Here is a 19,101-nt window from a genome sequence, read left to right on the forward strand (position 1 = left end):
TGGAACCTCTCTCCTTAGAGTCTTTCATTCTCCAGGATCTCTTTTTGACATCTTTGAATCTCTAGAATTTCTCTCTCTCTCTTTCTCCCTCTCCTCTCCCTCTCCCTCTCCCTCACTCTCTCTTCAAGTGGTTTAGCTATTAGGATAAATGGACTTCCATAAAAGCCTAGGTCTCTAACATGACAAAAGCAGAAGCTGCAAGGCTTCTTAAGGCCTAGAATCTGAAACTCAAAGAATATCATCTCTGCCACTTTCTCTTGGCCAAAGCTAGTCAGAAGGCCAGTTCAGATTCAAGAGGAGAAAAACAAGCTTTACCTCATTAGGAAGAGTGACAGAGTCACACTGCATAAGGGTATGTGGGATGGGAGCCATTACTGTTGTGGCTAACTCTGAACACTCTACCAGAGCAGATTAGGAGATTACCAGAAAGTTAGGAGATGTAGCGCCTGCAGCAATCATCTGCTCACAACTAGGCTTTCAGTCTTTAGAAGAGGTCAGGGTGAGAGTCAGTCCTCCTCTCTGCACTGCGCATAGTTGTATGCAGACTGGCGAAGAGGGGGCCCAGATAAGAAAGCAGTGGCTTTCTTTTGAGCTGAAAACTGGTCCTGAGGCCTCTAGAAGAAAATCCCTCTATAAGCAGATCATGCTAAGTGGTCCTCTTGTGCTCCTAAAATTTGCCTGGTTTATTATTGTAATAGTTTAAAAAGTGAATGTTAAAGCAAAAACTTTTGGGAGCTCCCCTTAATTTGGCTGACTTTCAGGAGTACCTGTACTGCCACTTTGGCTTCCTCTGTAGGTGAGAGGAGGCAATTCAGGTCATGCGTATCCTGAATTCTACCACAGCCTGAATCTCTTCCACTAGACAAATTCTTCCTTAGACAAAAATGCTTATAAGTTAAAGGGATGACCTGTGGAAATCTGTCTTTGAGATGAATCAACCCTCTTCAACTTCTGCAAAGCTATATCCAATATTGTCTTTCTCCCCCAGGACTATTTCATTTTACTGCTATATAGTTACTACATACTTCATTTCTATGTGTTAAGGACCTTGAAAGAAAGAGTGATCTTACAGTAAGTGAGGGATTCAGATTTGTGAACAATTAACTCTAACAGCTCTCTAATATAGCAATAATGGGATTATCTTACTTTAGTAATAATGCATGCATCTAAACATAGGGTCACACAGAATATATCCTAAATGAAAGTGCAAAAGCATCCTTTGTCAACTTTCTTGAGGGTCGTTGTTAGAACCAGGTTTATTAAAGAAAGCAAAACCCCTTAGGTAGAGCAGTCCCTTAGAAGTAGTCTCTTGTGATCAGCCAACTTCACCAAAAGTATTTCTGCTAGTAAGATAGCATTTTTGCTTCTTTTTTTTCAAGGCTGCACTGAGTCTTCATTGCAGCATGCAGGCACTCTAGTTGCCGCACTGGGTTTGGTTGCCCACAGTATGTGGGATCTTAGTTCACTAACCAGAGATCAAACCTGTGTCCCATGCATTGGAAGGCCAATTCTTAACCATGGCTGTCATGGAAATTCCATTTCTCCTTCTAATTAGTATAATCCTAAAAATTAAATGTCCAGAGATGCTCATATGAGCCCATATTCATTTCCGTGTCCTGCATTTCAATGCTTAAAGGAACACAAGGCAAATTAAATTCAGAAAATGAAATGGAGATGAATATTTTGATCACTACTAAATCTGCACAGTACCTAGTACATAATTGGTCGCTCAGTAAATATTTGCTGAATAAATGAATGAAACTGCCACATTCCAATATATGTACATCTTTCTTCTTAGTAGTCCCTCTTCATTTTCATCCCTTCCTTTCCATTACTATCTATAGATGGCTTCTGACTTAAAGATTCTATGATGAAACTGTTACCATAGGCTACTAATCATTTCCCCTATCTCTAAACTTTTTTCCCCATCTCAATTCAACCAAAATATCAGCTCCCTTAAAATATTCCCTATATGCAAATCTTAAAATGTCCCCTGTTGTATTCTGAATAAATTGCAAGGTAACAGGTACCTTTTGCAATCTAGCTTCAAAATAGAAACAAATATTCTCCCAAATTCCCAAATATAATTTTCTATGTTCTAGCAAAATTAATCTGGTTCAACATGGCATACACCATGCTTTCCTACATCGAGTCTAGACCTTCGCTTTTATCATGTTCTTAGTCTGGAATTCTTTCTTATACTTCACCTACTTAAGTCCTAGCTGTCATTTCAAGCCTGAATCTTGATGTCACCTTCTTTCCAATGCCATCTTGGATCATCTGGGCTTGGAATGTCCTCCCTTCTTTGCAGTCACGTTTGTTTTTTAAGCCTATGTTCATGCTGCCTTACGTTGCAAAGATGGTTCAATATCAGTAAAGGGGGTCGGTTTTGGCTCCTTTACCAGACCAGAGACTCTGAAAACAGGGGCCATGCCTTCTGAAGCTGTTCTTTCTGGCAGTGTTTGGCATTCCATAGAGTTGATAAATCAATGGTTCCCAAATACTTCCATTCAGAGGATCCCATTAAAAAAAAAAAAAAAAGTTTTTAAGTTTACTATACAGAGAATTTCACATACCAAACCGTTTGGCTCCAGTGATTTTCTTAAACAACGTGTTCATGCCCACAATAAGAAACGCAGCACAACCAGAACCTCAGAAGCCCCCTAGTACCCACTCTGAGGAGTCGATCTTACTTTTATTTATTAATTTAACCTCCCCCCACCTAGCCCCCACCTTCCCCAACTTGTGAGGATCTTAAGTTCCCCCACCAGAGATCAAACAGGGTATGGGCAGTGAAAGTGTGAACTCCTAACCACTGGACCGCCTGAGAGTTCCCTGAAGGATCTACTTTAACGTATTACATATGATACTTGTAGATTTGGTATAGTAGTGAGAATATGTGTATGTAATCTCTTTATCCAACCAGCCCATCCTAAAAGAGATCTAAAGGTGTTCATTGGAAGGACTGATGTTGAGGCTGAAACTCCAATACTGTGGCCACCTCATGCGAAGAGCTGACTCATTGAAAAAGACCCTGATGCTGGGAAAGATTGAGGGCAGGAGGAAAGTGAAAGTGAAGTCACTCAGTCATGTCCGATTCTTTGCGACCCCCTGGGCTGTAGCCTACCAGCCTTCCTCTGTCCATGGGATTCTCCAGGCAAGAATACTGGAGGGGGTTAGCCTACCAGCCTTCCTCTGTCCATGGGATTCTCCAGGCAAGAATACTGGAGGGGGTTACCATTTCCTTCTCCAGGGGATCTTCCCGACCCAGGGATCGAACCCAGGTCTCCCGCATAGGAGGCAGACGCTTTAACCTCTGAGCCACCAGGAGAAGGGGACGAACAGACGATGAGATGGTTGGATGGCATCACCGACTCGATGGACATGGGTTTGGATGGACTCCGGGAGTTGGTGATGGACAGACAGGGAGGCCTGGCGTGCTGCAATTCATGGGATCGCAAAGAGTCGGACACGACTGAGCGACTGAACTAACTGAACTGAATCTCTTTACAGTATCTCTGTCCCATCAGTCCTCTTCCCTCAAAGAAGCATACGTAGTGGTATATTTTTGTAAACAAGTTAACGGAAACAGCAGCAGCACGGAAACATGAACTTACATCTTTAGTGGTAAAGGTATGCTAGTGTCAAACTGTCCAAAGGAATTAGTGATTCTTCATTTCAAAAATCGGGATTACACATGCTGCCCTAGAGCGCCGCCTTAACGCACTCGGACGCATTTCCTAATACTCAACATGGCCGCATGCGCGGCTATAAGCAACATGGCAGCTTTGCCAGACACCAACAAGGCAACCACAGCCTCAACGCACCCGGAAGCGCGAAAGAGCGCCTGTAAAAAACATATCCGCCATTCTGCCAACACTTATGGTGGCTCTCATTTAAGCTTCAAAGGGAGAGCGAAACCGGAAGTGACTTTCCCTCCATAGCATCTGCTGGGATCTCTTTCCGGCTAGCCTTGAGGGTGTCCGCGTGAGAGTTAGGCAATTTCTTGAAGCCAGAACTGGGAAGCGCTAGTCAGCCGTGCCTAGTTGGAGACGTGGCCGGGCCACGAGACTGAAATGTCGGACACGTGGAGCTCTATCCAGGCCCACAAAAAGCAGCTGGACTCACTGCGGGAGAGGCTGCAGCGGAGGCGGAAGCAGGACTCGGGGCACTTGGGTGAGGCGCGGGGTTGTTGGGGCCGATGCCTTGCTAGAGAGGGCTGGAGGGAACCCTGGAGAAAAAAGCTCCCGAGTTGGTGCCTTTCCTCAAACGTCTGTTTCTTTAACGCTTCATACATTGGTTCCGGTTCTCTTCCCCCTCAGCAGCACAGATGCTTCATCTTCCTGCAGGTAGTAGCGGCTTCTTCTCACCCTGGGCTCTGGTTCCTCCAGTTCTCTTTCCCAGGTCGGAAGCTCCCTTCGCATCTCCGCGTCCCCCCATCTCGTTGACTGACTTTTCTTAAGTCTACGAGAGCGTCCCGTTTGCTAGGCCTTTTAGCCCCTATTCCTTGAAGCAGCAAGTCCCTTTTTATGGTTAACTCCCATAGCGCTTTGTTCTTCCCTTGGTTATAGCAATTGCTTTGTATTGGTCGTTTCTTTGCGATTCTGGGCACCGTGAGAACAAGTACTGAGCCTTTATATCTACAGTGCCCAGTTCAGTGGTCCTCACAGAGTTGGCACTCGATGTTGCTGAATGAGTAGAGGAAGTGGCATTGGTTTAGCCATTTACACACCGAGCAGGAATCTGAAAACATTTGTTTTGAAACTTTTTCTCCCCTCCTATTGACCCGTGTCACAGTCTTAAAACTTGAAGGAACCTCAAAAGATTGTCTACTCATACCACATCCCCTACACAAACACTTAATTATCTAAAGCAAATCAATTAAAGATCTGCAAGGATAATGAATACGTACCACTCTTGTGGCAGCTTGCACTGTTGACCCGAGTCCATTTCTAAATCTTGTGTTGAAGTATATTAGGTCTATGCACTTGTATTATGGCCCTTGAAACTAAAAGATGCCTTGGCAGGACTCTTACACCAAAATAAGTGGACGTCTATCGAGTATCTACATGAGTCTAGTTAGACAAAAATTAGACCGTGTCCCTGCCCTCAAGGAGTTTAAAATTTAGTTGGGAATAAAGGAAAAGTCAGAAATACACGATGGTATATGTAAAATGCCACATGAATTAATTCCACAATGAGCATAGTGAAGGTAGAACTAACAAGAATCAGTCTAGTCAGTGAAGGCATCATGGAAGAGTTGACACTTGGAATTTGGTCTCAGTGGCTATATAGGACTTAAATAACTAAAGAGATGGTAAGAGGGCAGAGCAAGTAGAGGAAGAAGTGCAAGTCATATTATCAAGGATTAATTAATAGAAATTCCACTTCACTTTTACATGGTATTAACCACACTTTGGTATTAACCAAACTTTGTGCTGTATGCAAATCCAACCACTAGAGTCTGAAAACTTCATCAGGGTCCTTGCTAAGCATGTTTAATAATTTTGAAAGCAAGATCTATTCTCCCTTGAACATAAAGATTCTTTTTGGAATGTAAATATCTCTTGATTTGTACATCCACTTAATAAAATATGGTTAAGACTTTTAGTATAGCCACTTGATATAATTTAGATTCCTGTAAAATTGTTTTTGAGTTTGTGATTAAACATATATTACCTTCTAGCCCAGAGCTTTGATGGGCCTATTTGGTCTTTAGGGGATAGGTAGAGATGAAACACACAAATTAAGTCAGCCAGCCTATCACTGTTCTTCCATTGAGTTATTTTGGTTATTCCAAAGAATATGTTTCTTTAAGGGTTAGGATTCTTAGGAAAACATTGTGAAACACTCTCTTAACCAGTTTGTCATGTAAGATATAACCAAAGGCTACATGAAAATTCAGATCATTTAGTTTTTTTCTCACAGGAAATAAAAGTGTTCTTACCACATCTATATTTTTATAGGGTTACTGAAATCTGATACTTAATTATTTACTGCTGAGCTCAATATTAAAAGACAAGGATATTTAAATAAACTGAAATGTATCCATGTCATTAATAAATGCAAAATATTATGAACAAAGACTCACTGGGAGACCTTTGTTAGCTTGGCATTTTTAAGGTATAACTTAAAAAAAAAATTATGGCAAAAGTACACATATCATAAAATACCATCTAACCATTTTAAAATGTATAGTTGATAGTGTGATATATATTCACATTGTTGTGCAACCAGTCTCCAAAATTCTTTTGTCTTGCAAAACTGAAATTCACTATTCTCCCTTCATCCCAGTCCCTGGCAACCACCATTCTACCTCATTTCTGTGAGTTTGACTACTCTAGATACCTTGTGAAAATGGAATCATGAAGTGTTTGACTGATTTCCTTTAGCACATCCTCAAGGTTCATCCATGTTGTAGCACGTGTCATAATTTCCTTCCTTTTTAAAGCTGAATAATATTCTATTGTATGTATATACCACATTTTCTTTATCCATTTATCCATTGGCGGATACTTGAGGGTTGCTTCCACATTTTGGCTATTGTGAATAATGCTGCTGTGAACACGGGTGTAACAGGTTATCGCTTCAAGATTCTGTTTTCAACTTTTTTGGACATATAACAGAAGTGGAATTGCTGGAGCATATGGTAATTCTATTTTTAATTTGCTTAGGAGCTGCCACACTGTTTTCCATAGAATAAAGTAGATTTCTGAAATGAGGATTATTACTTTCAATAAATGTTTATTTCATTAATTGAAACAAAATAAACTTGGCGCAGCTTCAGTTCAGTTCAGTTCAGTTGCTCAGTCATGTCCGATTCTTTGCGACCCCATGAACCACAGCACTCCAGGCCTCCCTGTCCATCACCATCTCCTGGAGTTCACTCAAACTCATGTCCATCGAGTCGGTGATGCCATCCAGCCATCTCATCCTCTGTCGTCCCTTTCTCCTCCTGCCCCCAATCCCTCCCAGCATCAGAGTCTTTTCTGGTGAGTCAGCTCTTCACATGAGGTGGCCAAAGTACTGGAGTTTAAGCTTTAGTATCAGTCCTTCCAAAGAACACCCAGGACTGATCTCCTTTAGAATGGATTAGTTGGATTTCCTTGCAGTCCAAGGGACTCTCAAGAGTCTTCTCCAACACCACAGTTCAAAAGCATCAATTCTTCAGCGCTCAGCTTTCTTCACAGTCCAACTCTCACATCCATACATGGCGCAGCTTAGCACATAGTGAATATGTGAACTGCTCAATGTATTTCATCAATGGAATTGAAGATGTGAATATGGATATTGACATATTTTAGAGGTCAGCAAGTTCACAGTCTGGCTATATTTTTATGTCTTCAAGCTAGTATTTTATCTGTCTTCAACTGAGCTCTTAAAACTCAAGTATTAAGTATTCCTTTGCTGAACCCAACACATTATATTTTTCATTAGATTAGAAGTGGAGAATCAACATAGATACCAGCATAATGGAAGTGCTCAATAAATGTATTGAATTAATAACTGAACAGATACTTTCTGAAGGAGTTGGAACTCAGGGATTCCTAATTATTTTCCACCCATAACACATTTTAAGAATGATAAAGGGTTGGAATCTTTCCCCCAAATTTGTGTATCTGTGCACAAATTTGTGTTTGACTTCAGGGAATTCAGAGTGGCTCAAGCCCATCTATAAATAACAGTTACATTAATCAGCTGTTAAATTTTGTTCCAAATATTAAATGTGAGCCTCCTCCTCCCAGTAACCTTAAAAGAGCTATTTTCAGCTCCATGTCCTGAATGTAATGAAAAGAATACTCCCAGGAGGTGTTACTAACATAAGGATTCATAACCAGAATCACAGAACTGTATTAAAACTTAAGTATTGGTCAAATTACCAAAAAGAAAAAAAGGTTTGTATCCAATTCTAGGGATTGAAAATATATGTTAAAGTGGTTCTTTATCATAGAGTTCTTGCTGTAAGAAAAAGTCATTAAACATAACTCAAAGAACATATAAATTTTGTTAGCAGAGAAAGCAAAAATTGTAAGAAATGTTTATATTAGTCTTCATAGTATCAGTAGGTGAATTATAAAAAGTACATTTTCAACTTAATGATATTAACATTGGAACAAAGTCAGTGCTTTTCCTCACTGAGATAATGTCTGCTAGGTGTTGAAAGTTTACGTGAAAAAATGTGTAGTATATTTTAGAAATAGCATGTAACATTTGCATGAAAAGTCTGATAAACGAGTTGGTAGAAAATGAACATCTAACCAAACATCTAACCAGCATTAAGATCTAACCAAATTTATACATTGTTATTTTAAATATGATAATAGGAGATGTAATAATGTCAAGTAGATTGCTTTATTCTTTGAACTGTTAGATTCTGGACTTCATTTAAAATAAATTCAATCAACAAAATGTTTATCATGGAAATAATGTGGTATTATTGCATATTTAAGCCAAGCATCTCAAGAACCATTGTGGCAAAAAGGAAAGTAATGTGACAGTGAATAAGTGTGTTCCTGAACAGAATTTGGGTTAGATTACATTAACAAGAATGAAACACTGATTGAAATGTTGAAATTATGGAAAATGCTTACTATTTACTTTAATCAGTGACAACACTTAATTTCTTTTAAGTCAGAAGGGCAAGAAACAAGCAAAATATGCTAATTTAAGAGGTAATAGGTCTCCAAAGAAGACATGCAAATGACCAACAGGTGTTTGAAAACTTGTTCAACATCACTAATCATCAGGGGAATGCAAATCATAACCATAATAAGATATCATCTCAAACTTGTTATTAAAAAAAAGAAAAGTGTTAGCAAGAAAAGGGAATCCTGATTCACCGATAATAGGAATGTAAACTGGCATAGCCACTATGGAAAACAGTATGGAAGTTCCTCAGTAAGTAAAAAAATAGAATTACCATATGATCTAGCAGTTTCACTTTTAGGAATTCAAAGGATTTGAAATAAGGATTTCAAGGAGATACCTGCACATCCACGCTCATTGTAACATTATTTATGTTCACATACAGCCAAGATATGGAAGCAACCTAAACATCCATTGATGGATAAGTGGATAAAGAAAACATGAAATATACATGCAATGGGATATTTCACAGCCAAAAGAAGGAGGAAATCCAGCCATCTGTGACAGCATGGGTGGATCTGGAGGACATTATGATAAGTGAACTAAGTCAGACGCAAATACTGTATGGTCTCACTTAGACTGTATTTGACATGTGGAATCTAAAATAGTCAAAGTTATAGAAGTACAATGGTGATTGCCAAGGCCTAGGGAAGGGGAAAAATGGAGAGGGGATAGTAAAAGGGTACAGAATCTCAGTTATGCAAGATAAATAAGTTCTGGAGATCTCTTATACAGTGTGTAGTGCCTATGGTTAACAGGACTGTGTTGTATACTTAACATTTTCTAAGGGGGTAGATCCTGTGTTAAGTGGTCTTACCAGATACACAAAAATAATAAAGGCAGCAGAAAGAAACTTTTGAGAAATGATGGATATGGTTATGGCCTTGGTGGTGGTAATGATTTAATGAGTATAGACTGTCTCCAAACTCACAGAGTTGTATATGTTAAAATATACAACTTTTTACATGCTAATCATAATTAAGTGGTTAAAAAAAGACATAATAGAGACCCACTCCAGTGTTCTTGCCTGGAGAATCCCAGGGACGGGGGAGCCTGGTGGGCTGCCGTCTATGGCGTCGCACAGTCGTACACGACTGAAGCGACTTGGCAGCAGCATAGGGTGCTTAGGTCTTTATTAACGAAATAAAACTCATACTAATGGCAAAAGAATATTAATAGGTACCTGGCAAGTAATGTTTAAATATAAAGGGGGGATATGGATAATTTATATAGTTTATCTAAAATATTAAAAAGTTTCAAAACTGCACAGCTCTTTCTATTATCAAATTATTTATTTGGCTGTGCTGCTGGGTCTTAGTTATGGCACTCAGTATTTTCTGTCTTCCATGCGGCATGTTGCAGTATGTGGGATCTTCAGTTGTGGCATGCAAACTCTTAGTTGCAGCATGTGGGATATAGTTCCCTGACCAAGGATCGAACCCAGGCCCCCTGCATTGTTAGCACAGAGTCTTAGCCGCTGGAGCGCCATGGAAGTCCCTCAAACTCTTTAATACTTTATATAATTTGCTCTCTTTAGCATACATCATGAGTTAAAATGGTCAGTACATAATGTATAAAACTGTGCATGTAATGCCTGAAATGCTACTTTTAAAACACTTTGTATTTTTTCTGCTGTAATAATGTTTCATCATTAATTGTGCTAGGTAGGTTACTTAATGAAAGAAATTTTTGGTTTCTTCTGAAGTAATTTTAAATTCGACTGATTTTTTTAAAAGCTCAGAATTTGAAACTAGTGTAAATTATTATTGGAGTATTTTTAGCTCAGATTTATTAGAATCTCTCAGTTGCAAGGGACTTGAGTAGTTACCAGTTCAATCCTATTCGGTGTAAGAATTGTGCCTGTAATCTTCCAAATAAGCTAAATAGTAATTGTTGCTTAAATTTCATATGTTATCTTTAGCTTAGATTGCTTGCTCTCAGACTTTCCCATCCAGACCTTCAAAGTGCTTCCATGATTTCTATATGTACAACACCTCCTTGACAAAACAAAACAAGGAACTTGTTCTAGTCTGAGGTTCAGCACAACATAAAAGAATCATCAGTGAGCAAGGTGAAAAAAACTCTGTCAGTTATTTAATGTTTTCAGCTAGTATGAAATTGTGGAGTCTCTTTTCCACATAGGGTATAACTTATTTTCCTAAAATGTAACTGTTCCAGTAAGGTGTTTGGTATAGTTCAACTCCATTTTCCTTGGAATTCTGAGCTAAATTTTTTGAAGTCAGTTCTATTAGAGTGGAAATTTCTAAGTAACCAAAATACCTCTAAATGTAAACTAGTGGCCACTTGCTGCTGCTACTGCTAAGTTGCTTCAGTCGTGTCCGACTGTGTGTGACCCCATAGACGGCAGCCCACCAGGCTTCCCCATCCCTGGGGTTCTCCTGCCAAGAACACTGGAGTGGGTTGCCATTTCCTTCTCCAATGCATGAAAGTGAAAAGTGAAAGTAAAGTCACTCAGTCGTGTCCGACTCCTAGCGACCCTGTGGCCACTTAGATAGTATTTAACAGAATTCCTGTATAGATCCTGAATGTTTAATATTTCGCTTGTATTTTAAATAAATAATCACAGATATTAGGCTTTCCCAAAGGTAATATGTTGTCCTAATTTGAGTTTCTTAAATCTTATTAAGGTTGTGATGGCTACCCAGCTTTTGAAGTACTAGAGTAGGTTATAGGAATATAGTCAGGAACTATTATTGGTGACCAGGGCTTCAGCAGTTCTATAAAATTTTTGTGTTTGAGTTATAACCCCCAACACTGTCATTTTTTATACTCTCTGATGTCCAGTGGCCTTTATTCATTAAAACTCAAACTCAGTTCTTCAAAAAGATCTCATCACAGTTTAGGTTGGTGAAAATATTCTTGATAAATTCAGGTTGATTATATCAGTTGTCATTTAGCGTGACTGAAGGGAGGTGGTATGGACATTTAAATCTACCAAGCTGCTAATTTATTTCCTTTGAAGCAGAGCAAGGAATGAAATTAGGAAATACTTCTCACCCAACATAGAAAGGGTAAGCAGATCCCAGAAAATTTATCTTAGCAAAGCAGTGAATGCTTGGGTGTGATTTAATAAAGGGTCAGATCAGATCAGTCGCTCAGTCGTGTCCAACTTTTTGCGACCCCATGAATCGCAGCACACCAGGCCTCCCTGTCCATCACCAACTCCCGGAGTTCACTCAGACTCATGTCCATCAAGTCAGTGATGCCATCCAGCCATCTCATCCTCTGTCGTCCTCTTCTCTTGCCCCCAATCCCTCCCAGCATCAGAGTCTTTTCCAATGAGTCAACTCTTCGCATGAGGTGGCCAAAGTACTGGAGTTTCAGCTTTAGCATCATTCCTTCCAAAGAAATCCCAGGGCTGATCTCCTTTAGAATGGACTGGTTGGATCTCCTTGCAGTCCAAGGGACTCGCAAGAGTCTTCTCCAACACCACAGTTCAAAAACATCAATTCTTCGGCGCTCAGCCTTCTTCACAGTCCAACTCTCACATCCATACATGACCACAGGAAAAACCATAGCCTTGACTACACAAACCTTTGTTGGCAAAGTAATGTCTCTGCTTTTGAATATGCTATCTAGGTTGGTCATAACTTTCCTTCCAAGGAGTAAGCGTCTTTTAATTTCATGGCTGCAGTCACCATCTGCAGTGATTTTGGAGCCCCCAAAAATAAAGTCTGTCACTGTTTCCACTGTTTCCCCATCTATTTCCCATGAAGTGATGGGACTGGATGCCATGATCTTTGTTTTCTGAATGTTGAGCTTTAAGCCAACTTTTTCACTCTCCACTTTCACCTTCATCAAGAGGCTTTTTAGTTCTCTTCACTTTCTGCCATAAGGGTGGTGTCATCTGCATATCTGAGGTTATTGATATTTCTCCTGGCAATCTTGATTCCAGCTTGTGTTTCTTCCCGTCCAGCGTTTCTCATGATGTACTCTGCATATAAGTTAAATAAACAGGGTGACAATATACAGCCTTGATGTACTCCTTTTCCTATTTGGAACCAGTCTGTTGTTCCACGTCCAGTTCTAAATGTTGCTTCCTGACCTGCATACAAATTTCTCAAGAGGCAGATCAGGTGGTCTGGTGTTCCCATCTCTTTCAGAATTTTCCACAGTTCATTGTGATCCACACAGTCAAAGGCTTTGGCATAGTCAATAAAGCAGAAATAGGTGTTTTTCTGGAACTCTCTTGCTTTTTCCATCATCCAGTGGATGTTGGCAATTTGATCTCTGGTTCCTCTGCCTTTTCTAAAACCATATTGAATATCAGGAAGTTCACGGTTCACGTATTGCTGAAGCCTGGCTTGGAGAATTTGGAGCATTATTTTACTAGCGTGTGAGATGAGTGCAATTGAACGGTAGTTTGAGCATTCTTTGGCATTGCCTTTCTTTGGGATTGGAATGAAAACTGACCTTTTCCAGTCCTGTGGCCACTGCTGAGTTTTCCACATTTGCTGGCATATTGAGTGCAGCACTTTCACAGCATCATCTTTCAGGATTTGGAATAGCTCAACTGGAATTCTATCACCTCCACTAGCTTTGTTCGTATCTAGTGCTAAATCTGGTCAGAGAATTTTCTGCATGAAATGAAAGGACTGTGTTGTAAATGCTGGAAATCTGAATTCCTGAGGAATGTGTAGATTGACAGTGGTTGCCTTTTTTCATTTTCATGTCTCTTCACTCCTAGATCTTCGGAATCCAGAGGCAGCACTGTCTCCAACCTTCCGTAGCGACAGCCCAGTACCTGCTGCACCCACTTCTGGTGGCCCTAAGCCCAGTACAGCTTCAGCAGTTCCTGAACTAGCTACAGACCCTGAATTAGAGAAGAAGTTGCTGCACCACCTCTCTGATCTGTCACTAACATTGCCCACTGATGCTGTATCCATCCGTCTTGCCATCTCCACGGTAATGACATCATAAGACAAGGTTGGGAACTGCCACTGTTTTTCATCAGTTCATGGTCAGGGTTTTAACACTTTCCCTCCTGCCTTCCTTCCTTAGCCAGATGCCCCTGCCACTCAGGATGGGGTAGAAAGCCTCCTACAGAAGTTTGCGGCTCAGGAGTTGATCGAAGTAAAGCGAAGTCTCCTACAAGATGATGCACATCCCACTCTTGTGACCTATGCTGATCATTCCAAGCTCTCCGCCATGATGGGTGCTGTGGCAGAAAAGAAGGGCCCTGGGGAGGTAGCAGGGACTATTGCAGGGCAGAAGCGGCGTGCAGAGCAGGACTCCACCACAGCAGCTGCCTTTACTAGCTCTTTGGCCTCTGGTCTGGCCTCTTCAGCATCAGAAGTAGCCAAGGAGCCAACCAAGAAATCAAGAAAACATGCTGCCTCAGATGTTGATCTGGAGATAGAGAGCCTTCTTAACCAACAATCTACTAAGGAACAACAGAGCAAGAAGGTAGGGGTAGATAGAAGTGTTTTCACACTTATACTTTGATACTTTTATACCTACAGATACTTTTAGTATTGGTTGAGAAGAATTTACTCCTAGGGGCAAAGAGCAGTTCTTAGAATTGAGGGTTTAGAGCAGTGGTTCTCAACTGAGGATGATACTACCCTCCCTCCTAATGCCCAGGGGACGTTTTGCAAAGTCTGGAGACGTTTTTGGTTGGAGTGCTACAGATACCTATTGGGTAGAGAGGCAAGGGATGCTGCACAGCATCCTATAATCTTAGTAGGATAACCCACAAAGAATTATCTGGCCAAAAACATCATCAGTGCACCAAATGCTGAGAACTCTGATTTACAGAATCTTTTTCACTGGGTCTTTTTCACTGGTTTGGAAGAATATTTCGGACCCACATGAATTAGCCATTTCCTATTTCTAGCTGTATAAATTTGAACAATTCTCTCGATGCTTAGTCTTTTCATTTGTGAGACTAACTAGAGTACCACCTCACACCTGTCCTCTCCACCCACCCACCATGTAGAATTGTTGCCTAGGCTGTGAACCAAACAGTAAAGTGCTTATCAGCACTGTGTCTTGCTTCAGTATGTGTTAAATATAAGTGGTTTTGGTTGGAAAGAATGCTTTCCTGGGGAGGGGAGTTTAGCTTAATGCTTAGCAGCAGGAACTGGTCTGCATATATTTTAATTTCATCCCAAGTGCAGATTTGTGAGAAAGGACTAAATCCATGAAAAATATCTTCTCCTGGGTTTTCTCATATTAATGTAGTTTATTGACCCCTTTCATGCATTGGAGAAGGAAATGGCAACTCACTCCAGTGTTCTTGCCTGGAGAATCCCAGGGACGGGGGAGCCTGGTGGGCTGCCGTCTCTGGGGTCGCACAGAGTCGGACACGACTGAAGCGACTTAGCAGCAGCAGCAACATAGGACATTGATGTCAAGTAGAATTTGCAGAGGTGGTTTAAGGGCTAATTTTATCTACGAACCCTTTCCAGACAAAGGTTTCTTCTATCATCCAGGTTAGTCAGGAGATCCTAGAGTTACTAAATACTACAACAGCCAAGGAACAATCCATTGTTGAAAAGTTTCGCTCACGAGGTCGGGCTCAAGTTCAAGAGTTCTGTGACTATGGAACCAAGGAGGAGTGTATGAAAGCCAGTGATGCTGACCGGCCCTGTCGAAAGCTGCACTTCAGGTCTTTTGAAGGGAAGAGGGTTGGCTGGGTCTTCTAGAAGCAGTCATTTTTTAAGCACGGTCCTTCCACTCATTGGGTTTGTCTTTAATACTGTTATTAAGTGCTTTTAATATGGTTTGTCTAAGACTTCGAGATTCTGAAGGTACACTTTCAGAAGTAGTGTTCTATGGGAGGGAATACAGGCTGCAGTCTCCAAAACATATGAGATTAAAAAAAAAAACTGCTCTTTTCTTGCAATAGCAGGATATCTCTGTCTTTGATCCCCAGTGAAAGTTATAGTTCTCTAGAAGGACAGTCTTAGGAGAAACAAGAACCTGGCCTCTTAGGTCAGAGCTTTATTCCTGTCATAAGGAAGTTAAGTTTTTGCTCAGAGAGGAATTGAAAAACATTTCTTTATTGTAAATTACAGATTTTAATATCACCTGCTTTCCTTATCTGAAAACTCTTAGAGGAAGCTCTGATGATAGTGAAAGACTGCAAATTTTGCAACAGTTTAGAACTTGAACTGGGGGATCTAACTGGAACACCATATTGATTCCAACTGTCCCTTACTATTTCCCCAGACGGATCATCAATAAACACACTGATGAGTCATTAGGAGACTGCTCTTTCCTTAACACATGTTTCCACATGGATACCTGCAAATATGTTCACTATGAAATTGATGCTTGCATGGATTCTGAGGCTCCTGGAAGCAAAGACCATACACCAAGCCAAGAGCTTGCCCTTACACAGAGCGTTGGAGGTGACTCCAGTGCAGATAGACTCTTCCCACCTCAGGTACCTGTCTGCTCAGAAAACTTAACCTCAACTTAAGGACCTTTATCTCAGTAGAGCAGCCATACATGTAGGAAAGCAAGGCATAATCAGCAATCTCCCTTGCTGATTGGGAATGGAGCGGGATATATAGCATATGAGGGAACAGGAAAATCCAATGGAAAAAGAGGGACTGGGGCCATGAATCGGAGAGTGAAGGAAGGGAAGATGACCAAATACCACCTCATGCAGTGGATCTGTTGTGATATCCGCTACCTGGACGTCAGTATCTTGGGCAAGTTTGCAGTTGTGATGGCTGACCCACCCTGGGATATTCACATGGAGCTGCCCTATGGGACCCTGACAGATGATGAGATGCGCAGGCTCAACATACCAGTACTGCAGGATGATGGCTTTCTCTTCCTCTGGGTCACAGGCAGGTAATGCAGTTCAAAGATATGTAGGTATGGGCAGATATAGTACAGAGTGAGTACTGGGTGGGGATAAAATCTTGGGTTTTTCTAGCTCTATTAAACTTATGACTCAGTCAGCCTTTCTTACCTACTGAGATCTGATGCCTGTTTATAACACAAATGATACCATGAATTCTGTTTAACTGTACATTTGTTTCTTGTGAAAGGTAAGACCATTGAGAATAGATACTATGTTTTGCCTTTTCATTCTTAGATCCATCCTCTTGCCCCAGTGGTGTCTTGCATGTAAAGGTTCACTGAATGTCTATTGAAAACAACACATATATCTTGAAGGGAGAAAAAATACTGCCATGGAAGTAGCTGTTTAACCCTTATTTCTTTCCAGGGCCATGGAGTTGGGCAGAGAATGTCTGAACCTCTGGGGGTAAGTAGCTATCACTGTTGTTTTCTTCTGAGGGAAATATGTAGTTGATAGGGTTTCCTTCTTTCAGAGTATACTGTGATTTCTTGCCTCTGTAGAGTAGATGGTATCATCCTTAAACTGTGAAAGCCTGATTAAAGTTCTGATTCTTTTCTTATATCCCACAGTTATGAACGGGTAGATGAAATTATCTGGGTGAAGACAAATCAACTGCAGCGCATCATTCGAACAGGCCGTACAGGTCACTGGTTGAACCATGGGAAGGAACACTGCTTGGTGAGCAGCAGGGGGCCCCATACATTAGATGGAGCAAAAAATAGGAGTTGTTTGATTTCTTATTGAGAAACAGTTCAAATACTGGGGTTTAATAAAACTTTCATAAATTTTTCATCATTCTGTTCTCTGGTGAGCAGGTTGGTGTCAAAGGAAATCCCCAAGGCTTCAACCAGGGTCTGGATTGTGATGTGATCGTAGCTGAGGTATGTGCTTTCCCCAGGCATCCAAAGAGCCACATTTTAAATCAGCTATTCTAGTCAGGTATATTCTTATCCCAGGTTTTCTCATTGGGATCATAAACATAAGTGGAAAGGCCTAGAATTGCGATCTTGGGTAACTTAAAAGTAGCTCGAGCTTTTATTTCCTAGGTTCGTTCCACTAGTCATAAACCAGATGAAATCTATGGCATGATTGAAAGACTGTCCCCTGGCACTCGCAAGATTGAGTTATTTGGACGACCACACAATGTGCAACCCAACTGGTAAGGAGACCAGAGAACAGGCTCGCCCCCAAGGGCACAACTGTTTATGGTCAAATATATAAGTTAGTAGAGCGTCACCTCCGGAGAAGGCAGTGGCACCCCATGCCAGTACTCTTGCCTGGAAAATCCATGGACAGAGGAGCCTGGTAGGCTGCAGTCCATGGGGTCACTAAGAGTCGGGAACGACTGAGCGACTTCACTTTCACTTTTCACTTTCATGCATTGGAGAAGGAAATGGCAACCCACTCCAGTGTTCTTGCCTGGAGAATCCCAGGGACGGGGAAGCCTGGTGGGCTGCTGTCTCTGGGGTTGCACAGAGTCGGACACGACTGAAGCGACTTAGCAGCAGCAGCAGCAGAGCGTCACCTCACTTCCACTAGTCTGTAAATGGGCTTCAGAGGATTCTTAAGCGACCAGCATTCATTGGAAAACCAAAAGGTTTTTAAGATTTAAACACTGCTCTTAAGGTCTCCACCCCTAAAGCTCTTCATTATTCTACTGGATGTACTGAATCTGCCCCCTGGTGGTTACTGAGAACCTATTTAATCTGTCAACAATTTTAGTCTTTCATCCTGTAGGTAGAGTTTTAAAAGACATGCTGCTAGCATGTTACTCATCCAGAGTAGTCACTGGCAGCATAACTTTGTGATGTAGGCCTGGTTAGCTGTAAGTTATTAACCCTTAATTAGTACAGATCCAGCCTCTTTTAACATCAGAATCTTCCCAATTTCTTACCAGCCTTAGTACCATAAGTAGTACTATCTTTATAAAAGAATTGGCACAGATATTCAGAAGCCTATTGAGATGATAGGCAGACTTAATGAAAAGAACACATCTTTTAACAGTATTAAGCCTTTAAATTCCAGAATTTTTGGCTTGCCCTGTCTTTCCCCTTGCTTCAGGATCACCCTTGGAAACCAACTGGATGGGATCCATCTACTAGACCCAGATGTGGTTGCCCGGTTCAAGCAAAGATATCCAGATGGTATCATCTCTAAACCTAAGAATCTATAGAAGTACTTCTGAACCTAAGCGTCCATAGCCATGGCTCTACAGGCTGCACCTGAAGAGTAATATTTGTACAATAGCTTTTTTTCCCCCTTATTTAAATAAAAGTTTGTATTGTAGTTGGGATTTCGAGGTCAAGTTCTGGCTCTGCCACTTAAGAGTGTGTGATCTTCTGTAACTCAACTTAGTATGATTGCTTATAAATGTAAACTGGGAATGTTAGGTAACTGGGAAATGTTACCTGCCTTATTGGGTTGCTATAAGGCTTCAAACTAAATGAATGTGTGGGAAGCATTAAAATGTTGATTTGATCAGCAGTTAAGTGTTATAAACATGATAAGAAAGGGTTGTCTGGGACATTTCTCAAGGTAAGATCTGAGTTTCACTTAAGATTATCATCACTAGAGCTGTCATGTTTTAAATAGTTGCTTATTCTGTTACAACTGTG

The 19,101-nt window shown here is 40.9% G+C and overlaps 1 protein-coding gene across 1 annotated transcript; it reads left to right on the forward strand.

The window, feature by feature from the left end:
• The first annotated feature begins 3,934 nt into the window (after window positions 1-3,934).
• Window positions 3,935-18,777, forward strand: METTL3 (methyltransferase 3, N6-adenosine-methyltransferase complex catalytic subunit). The gene is made up of 11 exons (XM_055537125.1): window positions 3,935-4,176; window positions 13,355-13,572; window positions 13,669-14,073; window positions 15,102-15,277; window positions 15,841-16,057; window positions 16,286-16,473; window positions 16,853-16,891; window positions 17,056-17,164; window positions 17,302-17,367; window positions 17,533-17,645; window positions 18,548-18,777. Exons 1-11 carry the CDS (start codon window positions 4,077-4,079, stop codon window positions 18,657-18,659), a joined length of 1,743 nt encoding a protein of 580 aa, XP_055393100.1. The 5' UTR covers window positions 3,935-4,076; the 3' UTR covers window positions 18,660-18,777.
• Window positions 18,778-19,101: the final 324 nt, after the last annotated feature.

This window comes from Bubalus kerabau, chromosome 10 (genome assembly GCF_029407905.1).
Source record: "Bubalus kerabau isolate K-KA32 ecotype Philippines breed swamp buffalo chromosome 10, PCC_UOA_SB_1v2, whole genome shotgun sequence".
Lineage (NCBI taxonomy): Eukaryota > Metazoa > Chordata > Mammalia > Artiodactyla > Bovidae > Bubalus > Bubalus kerabau.